This window comes from Psammomys obesus, unplaced genomic scaffold, assembly GCF_907164565.1.
Source record: "Psammomys obesus unplaced genomic scaffold, mPsaObe1.curated_primary_1811, whole genome shotgun sequence".
Taxonomy (NCBI): domain Eukaryota; kingdom Metazoa; phylum Chordata; class Mammalia; order Rodentia; family Muridae; genus Psammomys; species Psammomys obesus.
In genome coordinates, this window is record NW_026586662.1 from 141571 (window position 1) to 166357 (window position 24787).

Here is a 24787-nt window from a genome sequence, read left to right on the forward strand (position 1 = left end):
GTACACAGATGTTGAGAAGTTCAGTGAAAAGGATGATGAAATGATTGCCAGACTGATGATGTGGGGAAGGGTTCTGAGAGGATGAGGATAGACAGGTGGCGTGCTTAGTATGCTGGAGGGTAAAATGTGAGAGGTGATAGCAGTGAGTGTTAGTATTTGGCAGCCTGCTTTTTGAGTTCCCTTGTGTACAAATGAGCTGCCATCTGTGTATAGATGGCCTGAGGCAATGTGCCCTCCTGTATGTGTGAGGGTGAGGCAATAGTTCCTCTAAAGTTTCAATGAAAGAATGGGATGGGGAGTGGTCAGAGTTAGGTTGAGGAAGAAGTTTCGAAATAGTAAGAGGTGGGCATGGTTGGAAAGGAAGAGTAGAGTCTTCTGTTATTGCCACCTGGAGGGAGGTAGAGTTTGTAAGCCTTTATGTGTTAAAAGGTGAGACAGATTCCGAGAAGAGAAGAGAAGACAGTAATAGGTGACGCAGAAGTCTGGTTTTTGGACTCTCAACTAAGGAGAGTCTTAACTCTGCAGCTGCTAAAGCACTAATGCAGAGTGACCATCCCTGGATTGTCAGCTGTAATTTTTTTGGGTAGGTATGCTACAAGTACAAAGAAGGGCCCCAGTTGGTGACCCAGGACTCCAAGGGCATACCCCTCTTTTTCTGTTACAGAGAGGGAGAAGGACAGGTTACATTTGGGAGATTTAGGGCTGGGGCCTCAAGAGGAGCCTGTTGGAGCCCCCGAAAGGGCTTAGTAATGGGTTTAAGAAGGGGTTCATGCAAGGGGCCTAAGGCTGCCTCACATAAGGGGTAGGCAAGAAAAGAAAAGGAAGGAACCCAGGGCTGTAAGAAAATAGCTATTCCTCAAAATGATAAAATTTATTCTTTATTAGGTCTTTTCCATCTAGGGTGATGCCTTGAGGGTTTAAGTTTTTGTTAGTCCCAGGAAAGTGACTTCAGAGGTGGACAATTAGAGCTTGGAGGGTGAGACCTGATAGCCCCTGCTGGATAGGAAATTTAGTAGAGCAGAGGTGTCAGTTTGGCTAGCTCGTAGGGATAAGATGCAGAGGAGAAGGTCATCTACATATTGTATAAGTTTAGATTTAGGGAGAGACAAGGAGAGGAGATCAGAGGCTAGAGCTTGGCCAAACAACTGTGGGCTCCACCCTTCTTATCCTAGCCGAAGTGGAATGGCAGAACTGGGATCAAAGGTAGAGAACTCTTGAGGTTGAGACTTTATAGTTAGAAGTTGGGTAGGAGAACAGGAAGAACAGAGAGAAGGTTTAGTGTGGAGAAGAGAGAAAGCTTGCACATAAGATACCTCCTTGTATTTACCAGATCGCTGACAGTAATTAAAAAGATCCTGTAAAATATTGGGATTTAACATGCTGTTAATCCACCAATTTGAACCATTATCTAAGGAATATGTAGGCCAAGTTTTATTACAGAGGCATGTGAACTTAGGGTTTTAAAATTTTCCAGAAGACATCCCAGTGGGGATGCTGAGGAACGAAATAATGGGCAGTTCCTAGACACAGTTTGCCTAGTACTAGGATTTTGTAGATGAGCGAGGGGTGTGGGCTGGGGTGCGGGTGGGGCTGAGAGGGGGTGAAACATGCTGGTAGAGGGGAAAAATATCACCCATGGGAAAAAGAAACCCTAAATGGAGGTCAGCAAAAAGGGTCAATTATGGCCAGTGAAGGGTGTGGTTGGGAGTTCTTCTGTCTCAGAAGGTACCAGGAAGTTGCTGGATGCTCAACTGTCAATCTTCCCTGACCAAGAGAGACTTTTATGTTGACCAGTGAGGGGAAGTCACCAATCCAGTTGGTCTTGCATATAGGAGGTTAGGGATCTGGTTGTTAGAAAGTGGGTCCTGGGTGGATTTGAAATGAAATAGGTTTCCACCAGCTCTGGTGGCTGTGCTGGTGCTGAAAGTAACCAGCATGCTGTGTGGCCACTGAAAGTGCCTCTTTAGCCAATTCACCAATGTTTGGATTGTGCAGCAGAGTTATACAGCGGATTCATAAATCACACCACGGGACTGGTTCCACATGGGAGGTTTTATTAAGGGAAGGGGGACGGGGTCACAGAGACCATCTCTGGGCAGGGTAGGAGGAGAGAAAGAGATGGTGGGGGGAGGGGCCGTCCCAAAAGAGAGAGGGAAAGAGCAGGAGAGAGGAAGAGAGTGCAAGAGCAAGAAGGCAAGAAAGACAAAGTGGCGGGTTGGTCCTTTTTTGGAGCACCTGCTGGCGGGAGACACATGATGACATCAGGTTGCTAGGTAACCCAGAAGTAGGCTGCTTAAATACTAACAATGAGGACATACTGTTTTAGTAGCTGTCATGTATTGATAAGTTTATTGTTCATCAGGCTGTTTGTTAAGAACAGTTTTTTGTATGTATAATCTACATGTAGCTTATAAAATGGGTATTTTGATATTTTCAAAGGTAAGTTAGAAGTTAGATTTAATAGAATTTTCAGGTGTCATATGTAAGTATCAGTAAAACTTGGCTAAAAATTCATGTATGGGAGAGTGGTATGCTGGGAAAGTGGCTCGGTGGCCAAAGTGCTTACCGAGTAAGTTGGAGGATCTGCTTTTGCAGTCCCAGCACCCACCTAGAAGCCAAATCTCCTTCAAATGTGCCTGTAAGCCCAGCCTGGGTGGCCATGGCTGCTGCCATGAGGCTCTCTAGAATTACCAAGGCCATTTTGTCGTTCAGGTATTGTGGTTTGGTATAATCTGTTGAGGGTGTCATTCAGGGAACTGTGTGGTGAATGCCTGTTGTACATCACTGGCACCTCTGGAAGGTAGAGGGAGGAAATTTGGAGGTAGGAGACTAGTTAAGAGTCTGTTGCTAGGAATATAACACAGGAGGACACAGAGGAGCCACAGAACAGAGCTAGTGAGCTCTGCACACCCCCCAGTATAATTAATGCTTTGCTTTGGTAATTAAAAAAAATCTAGAGGGTAGGGACTGAGAGAAGTGGAGGGTGGGGAAATTGCTGTCGATATATCATGTATGAGAGGAGAATAAATAAAAAATAAGAAGGGATAAAAAGGCAAGATACAATATATATGTATATACATATATATATGTATATATGTACATATGTACATATATATATATATACACACACACACACTGTATTTTACCTTTTTTCTTTTCTTATATATATGTATATATATACATATATGCCAGATGATTGAAAGCCTTATTATTTACAGAGTGGACATCTTTGGTTACTAGTGCCATTTTTTAAAGATTCATTGCCTTAATTAGGGTTACTTTTGTTGTGAGGAAACAACATAGACCAAAAGCAAATTGGGAAGAAAGGTGTTATTTGGCTTAAAAACTTCCATGTCACTATTTATCATCAGAGGAAGTCAGGACAGGAACTCAAACAGGCTGGAACCTGGAGGCAGTAGCTGATGGCAAGGCCTTGGAGGGAGTGCTGCTTACTGGCTTGCTTTTCCCTGGCTTGCTCAGCCTATTTCTTATAGAACCCAGGCCCACTAGCCCAGGCAAAGCAACACCCCCAGTGTGCTGGGCCCTCCAATATCAATAACTAATTAAGAAACTGCTCTACAGGCTTGCCTGCAACCTGTTCTTAGGGAAAATCATCTTCCATTTTCTCAGCATAGGTTTCCATCTCTCAAGTGACTCTTATCTGATTCTAGTTGACGTAAAACTAGCTAGCACACATTGCTTTTCCCCCACTCTGTGTTGCTTTTTATGTTACTGTACAATGCTGCAACTCCTTGCTAAAGTTACAACATGAAACTCCATTCAGACACAAGAAATGGAATATTTAACTGAACCTAGGGTTTACTTTGTTTAGTTATCTTATATACTGGTTTTAAGTATGTAGTTTTTAGAAAATGATTATTTCTCTGTAAGTATCATCACAGGAAGAAATAAAACATTAGGAGTGCCCCAGAATTTCTCTTTGTATTCTTCAGTCACCATTGTCCCTTCAGGGGAAAAAAAAAAATCAGGGATACCTGATTTTGATTCCCTATATAAATCTTAGGTATTTGTTTTTTTTTTGTTGTTCAGTTTTGGTCTTTGTTTAGTGAAACCAGTCAGGAACAGTTCACTGAAAAACATTTAAATTTATTATTGTGTGTGCATGATGTGTGCATGCATGGCATGTGTGTATGTCAGAGGACAACTTCCTGGAGTCAGTTCTCTACTTCCGCCTTTATGTAGATTCTGGGAATCAAGTTTATCTCACCAGGCTTACTCAGCAAGCACTTTTTTTTTTCTTTATTAATTACACTTTATTCCCTTTGTATCCCCCCTGTGGTTCCCTCCCTCCTCCCGTCCCAATCCCTCCCTTCCTCCACCCTCTGCATGCATGCCCCTCCCCAAGTCCACTGATAGGGGAGGTCCCCCTCTCCTTCCTTCTGATCCTAGTCAGTTAGGTCTCATCAGGAGTGGCTGCATTGTCTTCTTCTGTGGCCTGGTAATGCTGCTTCCCCCTCAGGTTGAGGTAATTAAAGAGCAGGCCAATCAGTTCATGTCAGAGACAGTCCCTGTTCCTATTACAATGGAACCCACTTGGATACTGAACTGCCATGGGCTACATCTGTGCAGGGGTCTTAGGTTATCTCCATGCATAGTCCTTGGTTGGAATAGCAGTCTCAGGAAAGACCCCTGTGCTCAGATTTTTTGGTTCTGTTCAGCAAGCACTTTTATCTGTGGAGCCATCGTGATAGCCCTTGCTGAAACTCTTGATTATGGAGATATTTGAGACATGTGTGTCATTCTAATAGAAACTTCCTTTCTGGATTATATCATTTTCAAGTTTTTTTCTTCAGATGTTCTTATTGATCCTCACAACTATGTGAAGTTGATATAAGCGTATTGTCAAGAAATAATGTCAATATTTGGTATAATGAAATTGTTGTTCATGTATACCACTTAGTATAGTTTATTTTCCTATAGTTAATTATTTTTCTTTAATTATTATTATTATTTTTTTTTTGTACAGGTTCTTGAGTTAGTGTTGGAAAACTTTGTTTATCCATGGTACAGGTATGCTTTTGGCTTTTCGTAAGAGCTCCATCCCCACCTCTTTTTGATATGGTAAATACCGTTAAGCTAAGCATGTTAATGATCTATTTTCAGTGTAAACTAGGATTTCTTAGTGACAATTTAGGCCAAATCTTTTTTTTTTTTTTTTTTTTTTTTTGTGGGGAACTACATTGTATATTATTGGATATTCAGCTGTGTCCCTGACCTATTTCCCATTAAATACCGATTGTACACTCTCTTTCAGTCTGACTAACAAAGAGATTCTCAGAGAAGACCCAGTATTACCTGAAAGATTTAATTGGTTTCAATTATGACTCATTGGTAAGCTAGATATAGTGAAGTAAGCCTTTAATCACTGCACTTGAAAGGCAGAGGAAGAATCATGACTTCTAGGCTAACCTGACCTCTATAAGGAAATCCTCTCTCCAACAAACAACAACATTTTCCTACACAATTTTCACAGGGGCTGGTGAAGTAACTTAGCTGGTGAAGTACTTGCCATGCAAGTATGGGAACCCTAGTTTAGTTCCCGCTGGGTGTAGTTTATACGTGCTTATCATTCCAGTGCTGAGCAGGCAGAGACCAGACGATCCCTGGGGATCACTAGGGCTTGGTTGTTAGTTTAGGTTTGGTGAGTACTAGGTCCTAGTGAGAGACCCTGTCTCAAAAAGCAAGGTGGATGGTACCTGAGAAATGACCAGGGTTGACCTCTGGTCTCTGTGTGCATGTGTGAACACATAATTGCACACATAAACAGGTACACACATACACACAGACTGAAAGATCATTTCAATAGATTTTCCCCCAAGAAACAGTTTTTAGTGCGTATAGGGTACATGGGTGCTGTTTCTTAGAAGACATAGAAAACACTCTAGCTGTATAAAAGGAAAAATGAGATTCTAATTTAGAGTGAGGTACCCAAATATGTCATTTGATAAATGTTTCTTTAAGAATCATGTATTTATTACATTTGAACATGTAAATCTGACAGTATAATAAATAATGATGTGCCCCACTTTTGTATCGATTCAGTTATGTTTTATATTTTCTAATTAAAAGCATCCTAGTATTTGAGTTCATCCACGGTGTGTTAAGACTAATTTAATACAACAGTTTATGTGCTATATTTTTCTGAAAACGTGTAATTTTCTTTTTTACATTTACTTATTGGTGTATGTACCAGACACAGTGTGTCTAGAGGACAGAGGGCAACCTGCTAGAGTTGGCTCTCTCTTCCCACCCACCATGCAGGCTCCAGAGGTGCTCTCCCCCATTGCGTGGCCTCATCAGCTCTACAATATTGTATTTCCATTTGATTATGTCTTAAATGTGGAATGTTTGTAATTTACACAAAGCTGCTGTTACACCTTTTGTAAAATGAATCTTTTTTTAAGGAAGATATCTCCTTTCATTGATTTTTTTTTTTTTTTTCCCAGACATAAAGTCTGGTTGTATTTGTAAAGTACGTATTTTCTTCTTGGCAGCTTCTGACGCTGTAATAGCTCCTCCCCTGAGCTGGCAGTAGGAGGCATGGTTGACACATTTGTCCAAGATGGAACAGCTCCATCTTCAAGTTTCGGAGGGATGTAGCCATTGTTCACACCTGGCTTTCTTGCTTTTGATGAAGAAAATTCGTTACTTCTTGTAGCGACATTAAGATTTCAGGAGGGCCAGCTGGGTGAAGTGGTGCATGACTTTAATCTTAGTACTCTGGAGGCAGAGGCAGGCAGCTCTCTGTGAGTCTGAGGCAAGCCTGGTCTACATAGTGAGTTCCACGTCAGTAGGCTTAAGTAGAGAGACCCTGGCTTAAAAAAAAAAAGAAGTGCCTCCTCCTGTGAGGTTTGTCAGATTTTCAGTTTAAAAATGTTTGCAGGTTGGGGATGGAGCTCAGTAGTAGAGTCTTTCTCTAAAAGTGAATTTTCAGTTTATTCTTTTTTTGAGAGTGCCTCCTCTCCTTTGAGAATTGTACTACTTTGTAAACATTTTAACTAACTTGAAAATTTTGTATCTTTTTTCTTTTTTAAAAATTTTAATTTGATGTTTTTCCATAATTTATTCATTGTATATCCTCCCTCAACTCCCTTCAGCTCTACCTTCCCTTCCTCTTCCCCTCATCTCCTTCCCCTAGTCCACTGAAAGGGAGAGTTCTCCACCATTGGCATCTGCCCGTAGCTTGTTAAATCTCATCAGGACTGCCTGGATCCTCTTAAATTTTGTGCCTTAATTCTCTATTGCTGCCTGTCTTGTTTCTTTGAGATTTATTTGATGATGCTTAGAAAATGATCTTAGTTTCTTTGAAAAGGGCTCTTATGTATGTAAATACAAGGAAATAGTTAATAGTGATTATGATTTGGAGCTAAAAATCATGAGAAATTTTATCCATTTTCTCTGTTCTGCAACACAACACATTATTTGTAAGTAAAGAGAAATAAATAGCAAAACTTTTTTTTTTTTTTTTTAAAGGAAAAGTCTTTTCTTGGTTTCACTGAGTGGAAGCTGAATTTTCTCAGAGCTTCTGAATGTTTGTTTTTTTTTTTTCCTTAATTGAAGGGATGTGACAGATGATGAGTCCTTTGTTGATGAACTCAGGATCACCCTACGGTTTTTTGCATCCGTCTTAGTTCGAAGAATTCACAAGGTATCTATATTTATACATATATTTATGCTGAGAAATTTGGAATGTTATCATTATGACAATTTTGTTTTTTATCCTATAGTATGTGTATTTGTTCTTCATTTTTCATTTTTTAGATTAAAAGTTAATGAATCACTATCGGCCCATTGATCAACTTTGCTTTCTTTACTACTTGTTTTTTTTGATTTGTGGAATTTGAAATGAAAAGACAACTATAGAAAATAATGTTATGTATTTAAATGAATTTTTGTAATTTGCAGTGATTATTATCTACTAAAATACTTTGTTTTGGTTTTACATGTATGTGTCATTTGTTAGCTACAGACACTTCTTTACTGTTTTGTCAATTCAATAGGATTAAACATATAAACAATAAATTAGAATGTAAATATATGCTATTAATTAACAAAATAAAGGTTAAACATGTTTCTATATCGATTCAATTCAGTGAATTCACAAAAGAAAAATGTAAAATGGCCAGTGAACAATTGAAAAATGTGTTGTTGTATGATCAAATAGAAGTTGCAGTGAGGCACTATTTTGTCACAGGTTCCATTGCCTATCAAATTGGAAAGATAAAACAAGGTTAATATCCACTAACTCAGATTTGAGGAAATAGACAAAGCAGGTGAAAATTAAAATTGGTGTGCCTTTCAACTAACATGCCAACATGGCAAGAGGAATATTTCACAATGTTCCCACCCTTAGGTGTAGAGCTTTATGCAGTCAGTGACTGTAGAGGGAGGGAGAGCCAGTCTCCTCCTCCTCCTCCTCTTCCTCTTTCTCCTTCCTCCTCCTCCTCCTCCCTCCTTTTTCTTTCTTCATTCTTCTTACTTTTATTTTTTTTCAGGGTCTAGAAACCAATCCTAAAGAATCATCCCTAAACACATGCAAATAAGAGGCAACACTAATTGTACTCCATAGGTTGTGTGTGTATATATGTGTGTGTGTGTGTGTACACACGCATGTACATGCACGTACACACAGGCTCACACAAATAAATACAGAAGAAGGTCATAGATTTGAAGGTGTAGTTGGGGTCACACAGGAGGAGTTGGAGGAGGGAGAGATATACTGTATGTATATATGCATGAAATTCTCAAAATAAATAAGTTAATATTGAATTCAGAAAAAAGTTTAGAATAGTAAAAATGATGAATGTTGAACAGAATATTTTTGAAAATCACCTGTTTGTTGTTTGTATATTCTGGGTAACAGGTGAAGTCTTTAAAAGAAGAAATGAGTTACAGTTGAACTCCAGACATGCACAAATTGATGTTTACTTGAGGAATGTTTGATAATTAAAAAACAAACAAACCATTTTTTTGTCAGTACTAGAGATTGAACACAGGCCTTGCACATGCTAGCCAAGTCCGTTGCCATTGAGCCCTACCCCCAGTCATTTAGTGTAGTAAACTGTTCATTAAGAAAAACATTATAGGGTAGGAGAGATGGTTCAGCTGTTAAGAATACTCGCTGCTCTTCCAAAGGTCCAGTTCAGCTCTAGAAACCACATGATGGGTCACAATCATCTATAATGCGATTTGGTGCCCTCTTCTGTTGTGTAGGCCTATGTGCAGGCAGAACATTGTATACATAATATATCTTAAGAAAAAACCAAAAAAACAATATGGTTGGGCTGAGGAGGTGGCTCAGAAGTAAAATTTTTGCTGTGTGAGAACTAGGACCTGAATTCAAATGTCCAGCACCCAGGTAAAAGCTGGTTGATGCAGCATATGCCTGTAAGGCCAGTGCTAGGCGGTGGAGACAGAAGGTCCCTGGGGTTTGCTAGGCAGCCAGCCTAGCCAAAAATGGTGAGCACTAGGTTCAGTGAGAGATCCTGTTTCAAAAATTAGGTCAAGAGTAGTAGAGGAAGACACCCAATGTCAAGCTCTGTGTCTACATGTAGGTACGTACAAACACACACACACACACACACACACACACACACACACACACACACACGGAAAGAGGGAGGAAAAGAGGGAGAGAGAGAGATCAGATGGTTGATGATACCTCATTTAAATAACAACTTTAAATAAATCATTGTTCACATGAATTAATTAGTACTCATTATTTAGTAGAACTAATGTGTTAGGCTTTGAAGTAGCCTGGTGGATTCTTCAACAGTAGTACTCCATGCTTGGAGTATAATGTTTACATACATAAGCACATACATATATGTTCCTGTTCTTACCTTGTTTTGGAATGTGGTCTTTTATAGCCCAGGGTAGCCTCAAATGTGCAGTTCCTATGCCTCAGTCTCTGCAGTGCTTTAATTACAGATGTGCACTAGCCAGTTTACTCTTTTTTTCATAACACTTTTATTGATATGTACTGTGTATAATTCATCCATTTTAAGTATAGAATTCAGTGCTTTTCATAGCATTTTCAGAGCTCTGTGTATATCAGTCTTACAATCAATGTCAGAATATTTTTGTTACCTGAAAAGATCTTGTACCTGTTCGCTGTAATCCCCCATCTGCTCACCTAGCCAACAGTCATTATGCTCCCTGTCTCTATGTCTCTGAATATTTGATATAACTGGAATCATTTAATACATGGCCTTTTGTGGCATTTCATTCTCTTAGCATAATGTTTTCTAGGCTCATTAATATTGTCAAATTGTAGCATATAACTGCAGTTTACTTTTGATGGCTGAATGTACCATAATTCATCATTTTCAGTTGATGAGCACTGGATTATTTCTAACCTAAGTCTCATCTAGATATATATTATATTTTGTTAGTTATATTTTCATTAATCATGAGTCTGTATCTAATAGTATAATTGCTTGGTGAGGTAGTAGCTCTTTGTTTCATTCTTCTAGGAGCTGTCACATTGTTTTCCACAGTGGCTGCAGCCGTGCATGGCTCTGCCTTTGTGTGAACCTGCCCATTTCACTTCCTTGCCAGGACTAGTTTTTCTCACTCTCTTTAGTTATTCATACTTTTTTTTTTTTTTTTTTTTTTTTTTGAGACAGGTTCTTCCTAAGTGTTCCAAGCTGGCCTTAGACTTGTAGATCTTAGCGTCTCCCTTTTGAGATAACTTGCTTGTGCCAGCACACCCTCTTTATCACTGTTTCTGCTTATTGAGCCTTGGATGACTGAATGGTGCTTTGTGACTGGTTTGCAAGTTCTTCTTGTCCACTCAAAGCTTGTGCTTTCTAGTGCTTAAATTTTTATTTTAAGTAGACTATTTAAAGTTATGTATCTTTTGTGATACAAATGATGCTAAAGTATGTCAATACAGTGTGGAATAAGACAGGCTAGTTAACATGTCCATGATCTCAGATAATTGTCTTCCCTCCTCCCCACCCCCCGTGGTGAGAGTAGTTTTGAATGTACAATCTGTTATTAATTATACTTACCAATTATACTCTACTTCTCTTAACTATAGTCCTTTTCAGCTTCATTCTAGTATTGTAAATAAACTGTTCTTGCTATTCCAACTTACTAATTTTTTAAGTCTTATTTTTGTTCATTTTTCTAGGTGGATATTCCATCTATTATAACCAAGAAACTATTAAAAGCAGCAATGAAACATATAGAAGTGATTGTTAAAGCAAGACAGAAAGGTAATACAAGTTTTTATGGTAGTTGGAGTGATTTTGTCTGTACTTCAACTTTCATTTAAAAATATGTGCATGCTCACACACTAATGCTATTCATAGAAGATTTGAGAACAGCTTAAAAGTTTTTCTTTGAGTGATGGTCTGCTCCTATTGCTCATGTCTCTTTCCTGTTTCTTTGATTTTTGCAGTTTCAGACTATTCTAGTTCATCCTACATATCTCTACTGTGTATCATGTTTGTCTCTCCCTGTCACAGCGATTCTGTTAATTCCCTGCTTTCCCTTTTAAAGTGACTGTAGGCCTTTTGCTGACATGATTTACACCAAGCATGTGTTAATTAAGTGTTTTCTGACTGAATGAAGAAAATCTTGATTAAGGACTTTTCATGTTCTAAATTCAAGCTAAAAATATTCCCTTTCACAGTTTTGTTGCTTGTACTTGCTTCTGTGTGAGACCAAGATTTTTCTGTGTTTGGTGTTGTTCATCAGTGTTTTCTAAAATGCATTTTGCAGAATACCATTCTGCATAGGTGACTGTACAGAAACAGATACTGTGTTTCTATCTTTTTTTTTTTTTTTGCATTATTTGTATTTCATAGTCTAAAATTTTCCTGTAAATGAAAGCTCTGTGTGATGCTGCAATGGAGAAACAGCTTCAAGTGTGACTTTATTTGAGCATGAAGCCATTTTTCCATCTCTCGTAATCTCAATCTTAACTAGTGGCATTGGGAAATTGTGCTATAAGTAGATTTGAGATTAAATTTAAATAAAACTATTGGTTTAGCATTTAAAATTTTTCTGTATTCTTATATCAGATAAGAATTTTACCCTTGGGAGCTGGGTCTGGTAGTTCATATTTTAATTCTAGCACTCAGAAAGTAGAGGCAGGGAGATTGCTGTTTGAGAGCAATCTGCTCTACATAAGCAGCCAAGACTACATAGTGAGACATTGTCTCAAAACAACAGCAACAAAGAGAATTTTACCCCTGGGCTGGGGAAGAGGCTCAGTAATTAAAAGCATATACTGCTCTTGTAGAGGACCCAAGTTAAGTTTTCAGTACCCATGTCAGATGGCTTACCACCTGTAATCTAGCTCCAGGAACTCCAAGGTCCTCTTCTGGACTCTACAGGCACCTATATTTATGTGAACATATCCACACACAAACATATACATGTACATGTAATTAAAAAATAATAAAGATGACTATTTTATAAAACGAATTTTACCAGGAGACATGGCTCAGTGTTAAGAACACTGGCTGCTCTTCCGGAGGAATCAGGTTTGAGCCCAAGCACCCACAGAGTGCCTCATGACCATCTGTAATTTCAATCCCAAAGTATCCAGTGTCTTCTCTGGCCTCTTTGGGCACCAGGCACATAAGTAAAAAAATTTTATCTTTAAAACATTCTTAAAATGAATGAGCTTAAAAGACTTTACCTCTGTGTAACTTAATACTTGATTTATTTATTTGGTTGGTTTATTTTGAGACAGGGTTAACCTGTAGCTCAGCCTGGCTTTGAACTTACTATGTAGCCAACACTGTTAATTTCTGATTCTCTTGCCTTTACCTCCCATACACAGGGAGTACAAGTATGCCTCACCATGCCTAACTAAACAGTACATTAAAGTCCATGTCTTATCACTGACAAAAATACAGAAGAAGTAGCATCTTTGTAGCATTCTTTGTTTTGTAAAGAATACTTTACTGTCAGAGGAAAGGTAGGAAAAAGTGTTAATAGGCTTGACTTTTCCATAGTGTCACATAGCTGGAGTCACACATCTATTTCAGGCTGGTTTCTCTTCTTTTTTTTTTTTTTAATTTTTAAAAATTTATTACAGTTTATTCACTTTGTATCCCAGCTGTAGGCCCCTCCCTTATCCATTCCCAATCTTTCTCCCTCCTTCTTCTCCTCTCCTACCTCTCCCCCAGTCCACTGATAGGGGAGGTCCTCCTCCCTTTCCATCTGACCCTAGCCTGATTATTAGATCTCATCAGGCTAGTTTCTTTATAAGCAAGACATAATTAAAGCTTTCCTGTGTCTTTTTAAAAAATGATTTACCTTTATTTTATGTACATTGGTGTTTTGCCTACATGTATATCTATGTGAGAATGTCAGATCTGAAAGTTACAGACAGTTGTGAGCTGCCATGTGGGTGATGGGATTTGAACCCAAGTCCTCTGGAAGAGCAGTCAGTGTCCTTAACCATTGAGACATCTCTCCAGCCCCATCTCTTCTGTCTTTTCAATGGTTACTTTTGGTTATTCCGTTATACATCTTGTATCTTGTGATCTGGCTAAAAATGCACCTGAAGAAGCCACCTTCTCCTATACTATTAGTGGCTATCTGGATGATATTGATAACAGAAAAACAGCAAAAAGTAACTCTTGTATACTAGGACACATTTTTATAGTTTTTACTCCCACTTAAGTAATTTGTTAGTATATAATGTAGAAGTCATGAGTTTAAATTCTTATTTGCTTAGGGAATGAAACTCAGAAAGTGAATTTATTACAAAGTGTCTTAGCCGATGTTCTGTTGCCATATAGAGACACCATGACCATGGCAACTCTTACAAAGAAAAACATTTAATTGGTGTTGACTTACAGTTTTGGAGATTTGGTCTATTATGTCATGGTGGGAAGCATGGTGGCATGCAGGCAGACATGGTACTGGAGAGGCCACCTGAGAGTTCTACATCTAGATCTGCAGGCAGCACAAAGAGAAAAAGACACTGGGCCTGGATTGATCTTTTGAAACGCCAAACTCCCTCCCGGGTGACACACTTCTAACAAGCACACTTACCCCAACAAGGCCACACTTTCTAATCCTTGTCAAGTATTGCCACTGTCTAATGATCAAGATTAAAATTTATGAGCCTGTGAGAGCATTCCTGTTCAAACCACCACAATTAAATTCAAACCAATTAATTAATTCAAACCATAGCAAAGGAGAAAGTCTTCCTTCATGTCCTACTGAAAAGTTTTTTTTTCTATTCAGAAAGCAGGGCCCAGGAGAGGAATGAGGTTCGATGTTCTGTATGGAAATGACAATGAAGTAATTTAATATGTCCTAACTAATTCAATAGTTTTTATTGTTGTTTACAGTAAAAAACACGGAGTATTTACAACAAGCTGCATTAGAAGAATATGGTCCAGAGCTACATGTGGCTTTGAGAAGTCGAAGAGATGAATTACAGTATTTAAGGAAACTTACTGAGTTACTTTTTCCTTATATTTTGCCTCCTAAAGCAACAGACTGCAGGTATGAATGCGTTAAAAACTATCATAGTAATATTTGTATATGCATACAATATATATTTATATATAATGAATTTTTACATGTAGCATATGTGATATATATATATCACTGTTTTATTATAATATGACTTCACTAAAACTTGGTATGAATTTATGGTATGAATAGTCTTTTTTTTTGCTTGCAATAATTGACCATATTTTAAAATGCCAATTTATGTGCCGACTATTTGAAGTGTGTTGTGTGGCTTTAGAGTTTGTTATTAAAAACTGATTTTAGAAGTCAAAGATAAGCTGGAGAGATGGCTCAGAGGTTAAGAGCACTGGCTGCTCTTCCAAAGATTCTGAGTTCAATTCCCAGCAACCACATGGTGGCTCATAACCATCTGTAATGAGATCTGGTGACCTCTTTTGGCCTGCATGCATACATGCAGGCAGGACACTATATACATAATAAATAAATCTTAAAAAAAAGAAATCAAAGATAAATATGAGTAAAGTTAATTTTATATGAAATATTTCTGCTTTATTGATGTTTCTTTTTAAAGACATTCATACTATGATTGTACAGGCAGAAACAGTTTGAGCAGACTTTAAGATAAGTTTGAGCTTTAAGCTGTACAGCTATAAAGAATAATTAGGGGTCCTTTCCTCCATTCTCCCTTCTTCTAGTAGAAGTATACTTAGATTTTGCCCCATAAGTTACCTTACTGCCCTTACCCTGATAGTTGTTAGAGGGAAAAGTTGTGGCTTAGTCTTTCCTCTTTTCCTTTCCATCTACTCTACTCTATCCCTTTTCTGTTCCTTCCAGCTCATTGAGACAGGACCACATTATGTAGTGTTCTCTACCTGCTTTGCCTCCCAGTGTTAGTATTGTAGGTATGTACCACCATGTCCAGCTCAGTGATATACTTGAAAATATTTATTCATTAGATGGTATATAAGTACATGTTGGTAGAAGTATTTTAGTATTCTGAAGCTAAAGTAATAAAATTATTTTACTAAAAATTATTATACTAAAATAATAAAATTAGTAAACAGTCTTAGCTGGATGTGCTCCTGTCATCTCAGGTATGTAGGTTCCTGAAGGAGGAGGAGAGGAGTGAAAATTTGAAAATCCATCCTGGGCAATATACCAAGCTTCTCTATTGTGAAGAAATCTTTAGTATAATTTGTGTTATTAATTAAAATATTCTCAGTCTCAGGGAACATACTATTGACATACTTCTCATAAACAATTTTTTGATACATGTTGTTGGAGGTCATACACAGGGCCTTGTTTGTACATGCTAGTCAGATTCTCTACTTCATCTCCAGCCTGTAAACATTAACTTATAAATATATAAGAGATTCTAAAAGGAACAGTATTCTGTTTCCCTAGTTCCTCTTGTAAAAAAGTACTCATTTATTTTAAACAATAGTCACTTTAGCAAATAAAGAATACAAGTCCAAGTTTGTGATGCTGCAGCAGAAGCATCACCTAGGCATTCATTGAAAATGCAGAATCTCATAGCCCATTCATGTCCTAATGAACTTTAATCTGATTGATTTTTTTTTTTTTTTTTTTTTTTGGATGGGTAGGTGGATGGGTAGAGGGGAGGCTATTGGGATACTCTAAGACAAGCCCTCTTTTACTGAACTGTATTCCCAGCCCCACAATTTTATGTTCTCTGTCTCTCTTTATTTACTTTTTTTTTTCTTTTTTTTGAGACAGGGTTTCACAATATAGTGCTGTAGCTGGCACAGAACTTGCTATGTAGACCAGGCTGGCCTTGAAATCATAGAGATATAAAATTGCCTCTGCCTAAGCAGGGCCGTGGTGGTGCACACCTTTAATCCCAGCACTCAGGAGACAAAGGGCAGCCGAATCTCTGAGTTCCAGATCAGCCTGGTCTACAGAGCGAGTTCCAGGGCAGCCATAGCTACACAGAGAAACAAACAACAACAACAAAACAAAGAACAACAACAAAAAGCTTCTTTCTCTCCAGTGCTGGGAGTAAAGGAGTGTGCTACCATGTCCAGCCCCATAATTTCATTTTAATAGGGTCTTTAGTTGGTTCAGAGGTACTTGAGAATGAGGAACTAATATAAGTCACTAAATACAGAATTACTATTTCTATTTCCAGATCCCTGACATTACTTATAAGAGAGATTCTATCTGGTTCTGTGTTTCTTCCTTCTTTGGATTTTCTAGCTGATCCAGTAAGATTAATTTTTTAAAATAAAGTATACTTGAATTACTATTTAATCATTTTATGTGTATAGTATGATGTTTTGAAATATGTGCTTATTTGAGTGACTATTACCATCACCTTCCAAATGTTGGTCTTAACAAAATCAAAATCCTATCAATTCTACACCCGTAAATAGTAATTCCTTATTCCCCTTTGAGTTCTTGGCAATTGCATAATATGTTTTAGAATTCCTTTCCTTCTCAGTTCACAATAATAATCCATTATATGTGTATGTCACATTTTGCTTATTTATTTGTCCATTGATGGATACTTTGGCAATTCTGTCTTTGGTTCAGACAGTTAAGAACATTTGATTATAGTTCTTTGGCCGTTCCCGTATAATACCTGTACACTAGTGGTTAGCCAGTCACTGTGCTGTTTATTTTTATGTGCTGTTTGTTTTCTAGTGAACTTGATAATGTGAAAGTTCTGAGAATTCTTGGCAGAACATGACAAGGGATTGTTTTGATCTTTGTTAATTACTTTCCATTAGGATACTGTCAATCATTTGCTTATCATCTTCATAGATGACAGCCCTGTGAGTATTGAACATACTGCAACACTTGTAACTGCATTACATTTTGACTGTATATATCAACTCCAGCGTGAACTTAACTGAGCTGATAATTCTGTTTCTTTTAAAGCCCGAAAAAGCGACTGAACCAGCTTCCCCTTTGGTTCCATTTCTGCAGAAATTTGCAGAACCAAGAAATAAAAAACCATCTGTGAGTGTTTTCATCACTAATGTTTTTGAGATAACAGTTTTAAAATACATTTGTGTATCTTTAACTTACTCTTCTTCTTATACTGTGACAAGGTGCTAAAATTAGAACTGAAGCAAATCAGAGAACAGCAAGACCTTTTGTTTCGATTTATGAACTTTCTGAAACAAGAAGGAGCCGTGCATGTCCTGCAGTTCTGTCTGACTGTTGGTGAGGCTTCCTTTGTGCTCTACTAGTGTCTTTTTAGTGCTTATTAGTGCTTTGGGTATTTAGAGCAAATCTGATGCCCCCAGCCTAAATTTCATCTGCTAGGTATTTCCAGAGTGGCTGAGTTTCTCTCAGGTATCTATTGCATTCTAGGTAAGGCATGATCTTATCATTGACTGCAGTCAAATTCTAGTCGCAGAAAAGATTTGCTAAAAATCCAACATAGTGATGCTGTGTGAAAGATCTCACTTACAGTCCGATCAGCACCACTTTGTCACCATTTGTTAGGAAGGTCAAACTAATATCACAGGTCATTGGGTTTGTGAGAAACTTTATGAGTTGCATTTTCATTTTTAGTGAGCCATCAGATTTTAAAACATTGAAAGACCATTTGGTATAAGAAACTAATATCCCTGTCCATTTCCACTGGGAGATGATGCACTTAGTCCTGCTGTGACTTGATATGTTAGAGTGGCTTGGTACCCATGGAGCCCTTCTCCTTCTCATGGAAGGGGAGGGAGGATGGGGGAGTGGGTGTTAGGGTGGGCCTTGGAGGAGAGGAGGGAGTGGGCTGTGATCAGGGTGTAAACTGATTAAGTAAATAAATGAGTGAAACAAATTAATCCAATATGTTCTTTGGAGAAAAATTTACACATATGCCTACTACTCTGTTGTAGCAATTTGACTTGCTATCCATACATTTATTTATTTTATATTAAGACAGAAATCTTGCTGACTTTGTTGTTCATCTGAGTAGTCTACTCTCAAGGGCTTAAAATAATTAATTTGATTGTATTTGCTGCTTTTAGTTAGAATAAAAATATGAAAATTTCATGGAAGCGTTTATATTAAAGTAACTTTTTTCTTATTCTTCTCTGATTTGTTAGAGGAATTTAATGATAGAATTTTGAGACCAGAGTTATCAAATGATGAAATGCTATCTCTACATGAGGAATTGCAGAAGATTTATAAAACATACTGCTTGGATGAAAGTATTGACAAAATTAGATTTGATCCCTTCATTGTAGAAGAGATTCAGAGAAGTAAGTCAAAGATGGCCAAACATGAGTATTCTTGATATTTTTTGGTTTCCTAAGTTTTCTTCATGTATTTTTTCAAAAAGATACATTTACACATTTATTTATTTGAGGGATGATCTTCTCACTGAATAGCCCTGGCTAGCCTGGACTTTGCTTTATAGACCAGGTTTGCCTCAAACTCAGAGATTTGTCTCCCTCTGCTATACCAGTTCTGGAATTAAAAACACAGGTCACCATAGCTGGCACTTTTAGAATTGCTTTTTTTACTTTCCGTTGTGTGTGTGTGTGTGTGTGTGCGCGCGCGCGCGTGTGTGATCCCTGTGGAGTGCAGATGCTTGTAAGCTGCCCAACAAGGGTTTGGTAACTGAACTCCAGTCCTTTGCAGGAGCAATTATGCACTCTTGACCACTTGATGTATTCTTCAGTTATTCCAACAGCTGTGGGACATTAAGTTGCATTTTTTTAATACTTAGAGAATTTATTAACTTTCTTAGTCTAAATAAAAGTTTTTTACATATTTATTTTACTGACAAGATGAGAGCTTTGCGGAAGAGAAGTGTTCACTATATGCATAACTGAGGCAGGCATGAATGTCTGTAATCCTAGCACTTGGAGATGGAAGCAGGAGGATCGAGGGTTTGAGGACAGTAAGCTCCAGTATAGTCTGGCTGCTTCTTGGGACCCTGCCATTTGACAAAACAACTCATACAAATGATGCTTGTTAGAACTGGAGGCAAATTATTCTCATTTCTCATTCTAGGGCAGAGTGCAGGGAATCCTATGAAAGAAATGGGAAACAGTAAGATCTGGAGAGGACAGAAGCTCCACAAGGAGAACAACAGAACCAAAAAATCTGGGCACAGGGGTCTTTTTTGAGACTGATACTCCAACCAAGGACTATTCATAGAGATAACCTAGAACCCCAGCACAGATAGATGTAGCCCATGGCAGTTCAGTGTCCAAGTGGGTTCCATAGTAGTGGGAACAGGGACTGTCTCTGACATGAACTGATTGGCTTGCTCTTTTATTACCTCCCCCTGAGAGGGGAGCAGCCTTATCAGGACACAGAGGAAGACAATACAACCACCCCTGATGAGACCTGATAGACTAGGATCAAAAGGAAGGGGAGGAAGACCGCCCCTATCAGTGGACTGGGGGAGGGGCATAGGTGGAGAAGGGGAGGGAGGGTGGGATTGGGGAGGAGGGAGGGAACCACAGGGGGGATACAAAGTGAATAAATTGTAATTAATAAAGATTAAAATTAATAAAAAAAAAGAAAAATTACTTAAAAAAGATTTCTTGTGGTGGAGTTCTATAAAACAACTGTTTTTTTTTTCACATAGTGAAATTTAAATGAACGTTACATTTCTGTTATTCAGAAATAACTTGTAGAGTTGAATTTTTTAAAAATAGTTGCTGAAGGCCCATACATAGATGTTGTGAAGCTGCAAACTATGAGATGTCTGTTTGAAGCATATGAACATGTTCTTTCCCTCCTGGAGAATGTGTTTACCCCTATGTTCTGCCACAGTGATGAGGTAAGTTAGGCTTTCCACAGAGGACTTTATTTATATGTTTCAGGGTGGCTCTAATAGGGTTGTATAAAATGATTTAAGTAGCAAAATAAAAAAAAAATAAAGCAAGAATAAGTATGGTAAAATAGTAAATTTCATTGTCAAGTACTGGTTTAGCTAATCCTAATTTGTATTTGTTGTTTTGAAGTATTTCAGGCAACTTTTAAGAGGTGCAGAATCGCCAACACGCAATTCCAAATTCAACAGGTAGGTATATTTAACTCCAGGTGTGTACCAGTTTTGACTTGCTGTTGCTGATCATTCTCTGATAGTATGATAGTTTTTATCAACTGGTTGCCTGAATGAAATCTACCTGCTAGACGAATGTAAGTTAAAGGCTTCAGCTTCAGGGATGGAAAGCTCTCTTTTCCTTTTTAAGAGCACCTGATATCTTTAGTACATCTTTTTCTAGTTTTAAAATACAGAAAAAGGCAGGCAGAACTAATACAGCAGTTTAAAGTATGTTTTTCTTCATATTTACTTGACTTTAATGTTAGCTGTCACACTTGAGAGGACTCTGCTTCTTTGATACTTAATGAATCTCTTACCAGAAAGAATCGGTAGAAGAGTTTGCTAACATTCTTTCATAGGAAATTTAGAGTAGCCGTAACAATTTGCTGTTAAATGACTTAAAGTATATAAAATAGTCTAGTTTTTAGATGTTTACATTTTGTTTACTTGTAAACAAAGTAAAATTTTAAAAGTAAAATTGTAGTGCATATAGCAATTCTGACCTGCTTTATTGTGTATTCAAAGCACAACTCTTTAGGAACATTTTGTTTACTTTTTAGCTTCAAGTTAAAGAGTTGTGGCTTTTTTGTTTGTTTGTTTGTTTGTTTGGGATTGAATTAGGGGCATCATGCCGACAAGGCAAACAATATTACTATTGACATTAGCCTCTAGATATTTTGTTGTATGTATGAGACAAGGGCTCACTGTGTAGTTTAGGCTAGCCTCAAATTTGAAGCAGTGTTAAGATTATAGGCAAACACATGAGACATCATGCCTGAAAAAAAACCACTCATTTTACCTTAAGCTAAAAATATGTTAAGAAACATGTATGAATATATCTAATATTGATATAAATTCCATATTGAAAAATCTGAGCTGCTATCTGTTAGCTTAGTCTCTACATATTTTTTGCTGTATCAAATGGTGTGCCTGAGAAGAAAAAATGATGAATTATTTCCTGATATATTGTTTTCAAGAACGTTAGTAATCTAGATCGCATACACGCAAACAGCCATGTACTGTTCTTTCTTCCCTATATCACGTTATTCAAAGAATTTCTTCCTTTTGCAAAGGTGAATACTATCTATCCACTTGTATAACTTTTAGCTTTAAAATTTGATTTTGTATTCTAAAGTGAAACTTATTTAATATCTGGGCTTTCTCTCTCTCCTCTCCTCATATAATTTCACATATCTGATATTGCAGAGGTAGCCTAAGTTTGGATGATTTCCGGTAAGTCTTGAGCATGTGATTTTTTTTTTTCAGTATATATTGTTTGTTTTAATTTAGAAAGTTTACCCCAGGCAATTTAGATGCAACTACAAAGGAAAAATATGAAGCATTCTGCTATTCCTGCCTTTATATAAATTATAAATTATTTAGGATAAGTTTTTAAAATGAATCTCTACTTTGGTTCTTGAATTTTTTGTTTTTGTTTAGTTTTTTGTTGTTGTTTTTGCTTTTCTAGACAGGGTTTCTCTGTACGGCTGTCCTGGAACTCACTCTGTAGACCATGCTGGCCTCAAATTCAGAGATATTCCTGCCTCTGCCTCCTGAGTGTGGGATTAAAGGCATGTGCCACCACTGCCTGGCTCTTTGAAAAGTTTTGAAGTAACATGTAATTATGAAATAAAATGATCTGATACTGTTAAATTCTTTTTATTATTTATTTACCAGTATTTTTTTTTCAAAGTTGTTGATTCCCTTTGTGGGTAAGGTGGGTTGCTGAGTAATTTTTAGAATTAGTTATTTTTAAAGAATTTTGAATTTTATTTTTTATTTTTTGTCCCAAGTAAATATGATGTGTCTGTGGATCTAGGCATAGTTACATATGAGACTTTTGAAAAAAAAAAAAAAAAAGTCATAGTTCAAAAGCTATTTTGTTTTATAATCTCTAAATCTTAGAAACTGGCCTGCCTGGGGCCTAGAAATTTTAATATTTTGTCAACATTTTTATTTTTATCTGGAAATAGTCCTATTATCAGAGCTTGTAATATCTAAAACTGTTAATATTTTTTAAAACACTTAACTGCATGCTTGCTTAGGTAAAAATATTCTAGTTTGCTTGTAGTACTGTTTACTACTTACTAACAGTTTTTTAGTTTTAAAATAAGTTTGTTTTGTTCCAAAGACAATGTAGGAAATAATCTTGTCACAGTAAACATGGTACCTTTGAAACTTGATCTTTGTTCTTCTATATCTCTAATTGTTAAATTATTTCAGTAGTTATGTTTTGCTTATAGGAATAATAGCTTCCATTGAGTTAACTATTACAAGCAAATGGTCAGGTTTTGCAATAGTTGGGTCTTGGGTGGTGGCAGTATACAATTTTTAAGTTAGATAAAAGTTATAGTTTGATTTACTCTAATAGTTTGGTTTTAATAGATTTTTGCTGCTTTTGAGCCTTTTTAATTTTTTTTTTTAATATTAGTTACAGTTTATTAACTTTGTATCCCAGCTATAGTCCCCTCCCTCTTTCCCTCCCAATCCTACTCTCCCTCATCTTCTCCCTGCCTCTTTCCAAGTCCACTGATAGGGGAGGACCTCCTCCCCCAGCTTTTTTTCTTTCTGCTTTTAGAAATTTATTTCTGAAAAAATTGTAGAACTAATATTTAATGTTTATGGCAGAGCTGGCTCTTTCCTTGGTGCTATGCCTGCTTTTATTTTTTCCATTACTGCTAACTTTTCCCCGAGCTTCTTTCTTCCTTCCTTCTTTCCGTTTTTCTTTCCTTCCCTCCTTTCTTCCTTCTTGCCTGCCTGCTCTCCTTCACTTTTCCCTCCCTCCTTCCATCCATCCCTCTTTCTCTTTTTCTTTCTTTCTTTCTTTCTTTCTTTCTTTCTTTCTTTCTTTCTTTCTTTCTTTCTTTCTTTCTTTCTTTCTTTCTTTCACTTTGAGGTTAACGACATTTGTTTCATGCCTGATTCCCTTTGGAATATAAGATTATAAAACTGAATTTACTTTTGTCATTTAGCATTTGTCATAGAGGTGAATTATCTTTTCATTAACTTTTACCTGAAAAATGTAATGGGAAGATCGCAGTTTTATATTTTTATGTTGCATTCTCACTTTAATGATTCAGTTCTTCTAAATTAGTGCTTCTCAGCCTGTGGGTTACAACCCCTTTGGCAGTACTCTATCTCTAAAACCATTTATATTTCAGTTCATAACAGTAACAAAGTTACAGATATGAAGAAGTGATGGAAATAATTTTATGATTGGGAGTCATCACAATTTGAGGAACTGTATTAAAGGGTTGCATCATTAGAAAAAAGATGAGAACCACTGATCTGAATGGATGTAGTTTTAAAACATTGTTTGACAGATTCATACAAGTGTATGTTTTGACAAAATTCTTTTGGTAATGAGAACTATATATCACGAGGGCTACCTCTCAAAAATTTTAGTTCAGTTAATGTTTTGAAGTTAGCATTAGCTAAATTTCAAATGTTTGTTAGTAAATTTTGTCTCATTTATTCATATGAAGAATCTAAATGTTCTGACAATTTTGCCTCCTGGATATTGAGACTTCATCAGTGACTGAAAGCTGTAAACATTGTTAATCTTCCTCTAATTTAACCATTTCCAAGCTCATTTGATTTTTTAATATTGTGTATAGTACAGTAGACCCTGATAATTTGCTGTGTACCTGATGCATTTTTGTTCAATATTTAGAAGCACACAAAAAAGAGGAGAATCATTTGGAATCAGCAGAATAGGTAGCAAAATTAAAGGAGTATTCAAGAGTACCACGATGGAGGGAGCCATGTTGCCCAATTATGGTTTGGCTGAAGGTGAAGATGACTTTGTAAGTGAAAATTCCTCAATGAAAAAAAATTTAGTTTACTATATGGTTTCGTGGTTAATATAGCATTAAGTATGGAGTACACTAACTTATCTTCCTTATCCTTTTTTTCCCTTCAGATTTCCTTTATATAATAAAATTTATTCTTTCATTGGTTTTGTAATTTCATGTAATTTTGTCCCCTTAAAACTTTTTCTTAGATCCGAGTTATTGCTTCCTAAAGAAAATAAGCCCAGGTGTTTCTAGTAGTCAAACAATTCACTATCTTGTGTGTGCGTGTGTATGTATGTATGTCTGTAGGCACATGTGTGTACACGTGTGTACAGGCCAGAGGACTAAGTTAGGTGCCATTCATCTGGCATGGTGCACTTCTTTGTTTGTTTTATACTCCAAGAGTGTACTTACTAAGCCATTTTGATGGTTTTATTTGTTTGTGTATGTATGTATGTATGTATGTATGTATGTATGTATGTATGTATGT

General features: G+C 37.0%; 1 protein-coding gene across 8 annotated transcripts in view; it reads left to right on the forward strand.

The window, feature by feature from the left end:
* Snx14 (sorting nexin 14) overlaps positions 1 to 24787 on the forward strand; it is a 61176-nt gene that overhangs the window by 11282 nt on the left and 25107 nt on the right. For 5 of the 8 annotated variants that reach the window (XM_055602458.1, XM_055602461.1, XM_055602459.1 and 2 more), the window contains exons 5-17: positions 4988 to 5031; positions 7582 to 7669; positions 11159 to 11243; positions 14346 to 14502; positions 16622 to 16697; positions 17223 to 17267; positions 17374 to 17454; positions 17547 to 17661; positions 18546 to 18701; positions 20112 to 20236; positions 20421 to 20479; positions 21710 to 21736; positions 24177 to 24309. In XM_055602458.1, coding sequence (XP_055458433.1) covers positions 4988 to 5031; positions 7582 to 7669; positions 11159 to 11243; positions 14346 to 14502; positions 16622 to 16697; positions 17223 to 17267; positions 17374 to 17454; positions 17547 to 17661; positions 18546 to 18701; positions 20112 to 20236; positions 20421 to 20479; positions 21710 to 21736; positions 24177 to 24309 — 1191 coding nt within the window. The remainder of the gene's footprint in view (positions 1 to 4987; positions 5032 to 7581; positions 7670 to 11158; positions 11244 to 14345; positions 14503 to 16621; positions 16698 to 17222; positions 17268 to 17373; positions 17455 to 17546; positions 17662 to 18545; positions 18702 to 20111; positions 20237 to 20420; positions 20480 to 21709; positions 21737 to 24176; positions 24310 to 24787) is intronic. The other 3 variants (XM_055602463.1, XM_055602464.1, XM_055602465.1) reach the window with 1 other exon arrangement.